This window comes from Emiliania huxleyi, assembly GCF_000372725.1.
Source record: "Emiliania huxleyi CCMP1516 chromosome Unknown EMIHUscaffold_1275, whole genome shotgun sequence".
NCBI classification, from domain to species: Eukaryota; Haptophyta; order Isochrysidales; family Noelaerhabdaceae; genus Emiliania; species Emiliania huxleyi.
The window spans coordinates 6,017-7,204 of NW_005201312.1; the positions used below are offsets into that span (position 1 = coordinate 6,017).

The following is a 1,188-nucleotide window of genomic DNA, read 5'->3' on the forward strand; positions in this document are numbered from 1 at the left end:
GGCCCGTCGAGGGGCAGGGAATGCTCTCAGCGGAGTTTGCGCGGCTCGCTGGGCAGGCGCCGGCGGGGGGGGGCGCGACGTACGGGGGCTTTTCGCGCCAGCCGGGGGACACGGCGCCGGTGGACGAGGAGCGGCTCGGGCGGATGCTGGTGCAGCGCGAGCAGGCGCGCAAGCAGGGCAACTTCCAGCTTGGGGACTCCATCCGGGACCAGGTGGGATCCATGGGGGTGGAGCTTGACGACATGGGGGGAACTTGGGGGGTCGCCCGTCCCGGGCTGATGCCCCCCAGCGGCGGCGGTGGGTACGGGGGGGGCTTTGGGGGGGGGGGTTTTGGGGGTTTTGGGGGAGGCTATGGGGGGGGGGGTTTTGGGGGGGGGGGCCTTGGGGGGGGGGGGGGAGGCTATGGTGGGGGGGACCGGGGGGGGGACCGGGACAACGACCGGGGGGGCGGCCGCCGGGACGACTCGCGCTCGGGTTTGCGCTCGGGTTCACGCGAGCGACGCCGGCGCCGGCGCAGCCCCTCGTCCGAGGATGATCGCAGGTGCCCCCCCCCCCCCCCCCACTTTTTCACGTCCCTCACCCCTCTGACGCCTGACCTGCGACCACCCACCCTCGGCCGTCGCGTCTCGCAGGGATCGGCGCCGCTGAGGTCTTCGGGAGCATGCATGCGGGGCGCCCTCGCTCTGGGCGGCAGCCTCGAGCTTCGCTTGAGCTCGCGTGTACGTGGGCATGTCCACCCTCCTTCCCTGCCATGAAAACCCACACTGACCTGCTCTCAGACTGACACCTGGCTAGCCGACAGACACTGCCCCCTGACGGCCTGAGGTGGTGAGGCTGGGCTCGACCCGAGGCCGAGCGGCGTCGAGCGTGGAGCGACGCCGAGTGGGTCGAGTGTCCACGCGACTGGGGAGAGCCGCCGGCTCTGTGTACGACTATCCCTTGTTTATGCTTGCGTGCCCAATTGTGCGAATGAGCGGGTGCGGTCGCGGGACTGGCGCGCACTGGCGATGTCAATGCCGTAGTCGTGCTAAGCCCACGCACGGCTCACACTGCAGCCGTGTGCAGGTCGCACCCACGTTAAATTCTTTTTTCTCGTGTCATCGGACACTGGAGTTCTTTTTTCTTGTGCTAACGGCCGCGCATCCGGTCTTCGCGCTCCGGCGTATCCGACCGACCTCGGGCATTGGG

General features: G+C 69.7%; 1 protein-coding gene across 1 annotated transcript in view; it reads left to right on the plus strand.

The window, feature by feature from the left end:
• EMIHUDRAFT_252205 (hypothetical protein) overlaps positions 1-824 on the plus strand; it is a gene marked incomplete at both ends in the record, with an annotated part of 3,310 nt that extends 2,486 nt beyond the window's left edge. Inside the window, 3 exons of the mRNA XM_005789474.1 lie at positions 102-212; positions 633-723; positions 796-824. Of these exons, the coding sequence (XP_005789531.1) occupies positions 102-212; positions 633-723; positions 796-824 (231 nt within the window). The remainder of the gene's footprint in view (positions 1-101; positions 213-632; positions 724-795) is intronic.
• Between the last annotated feature and the right edge of the window lie 364 nt (positions 825-1,188).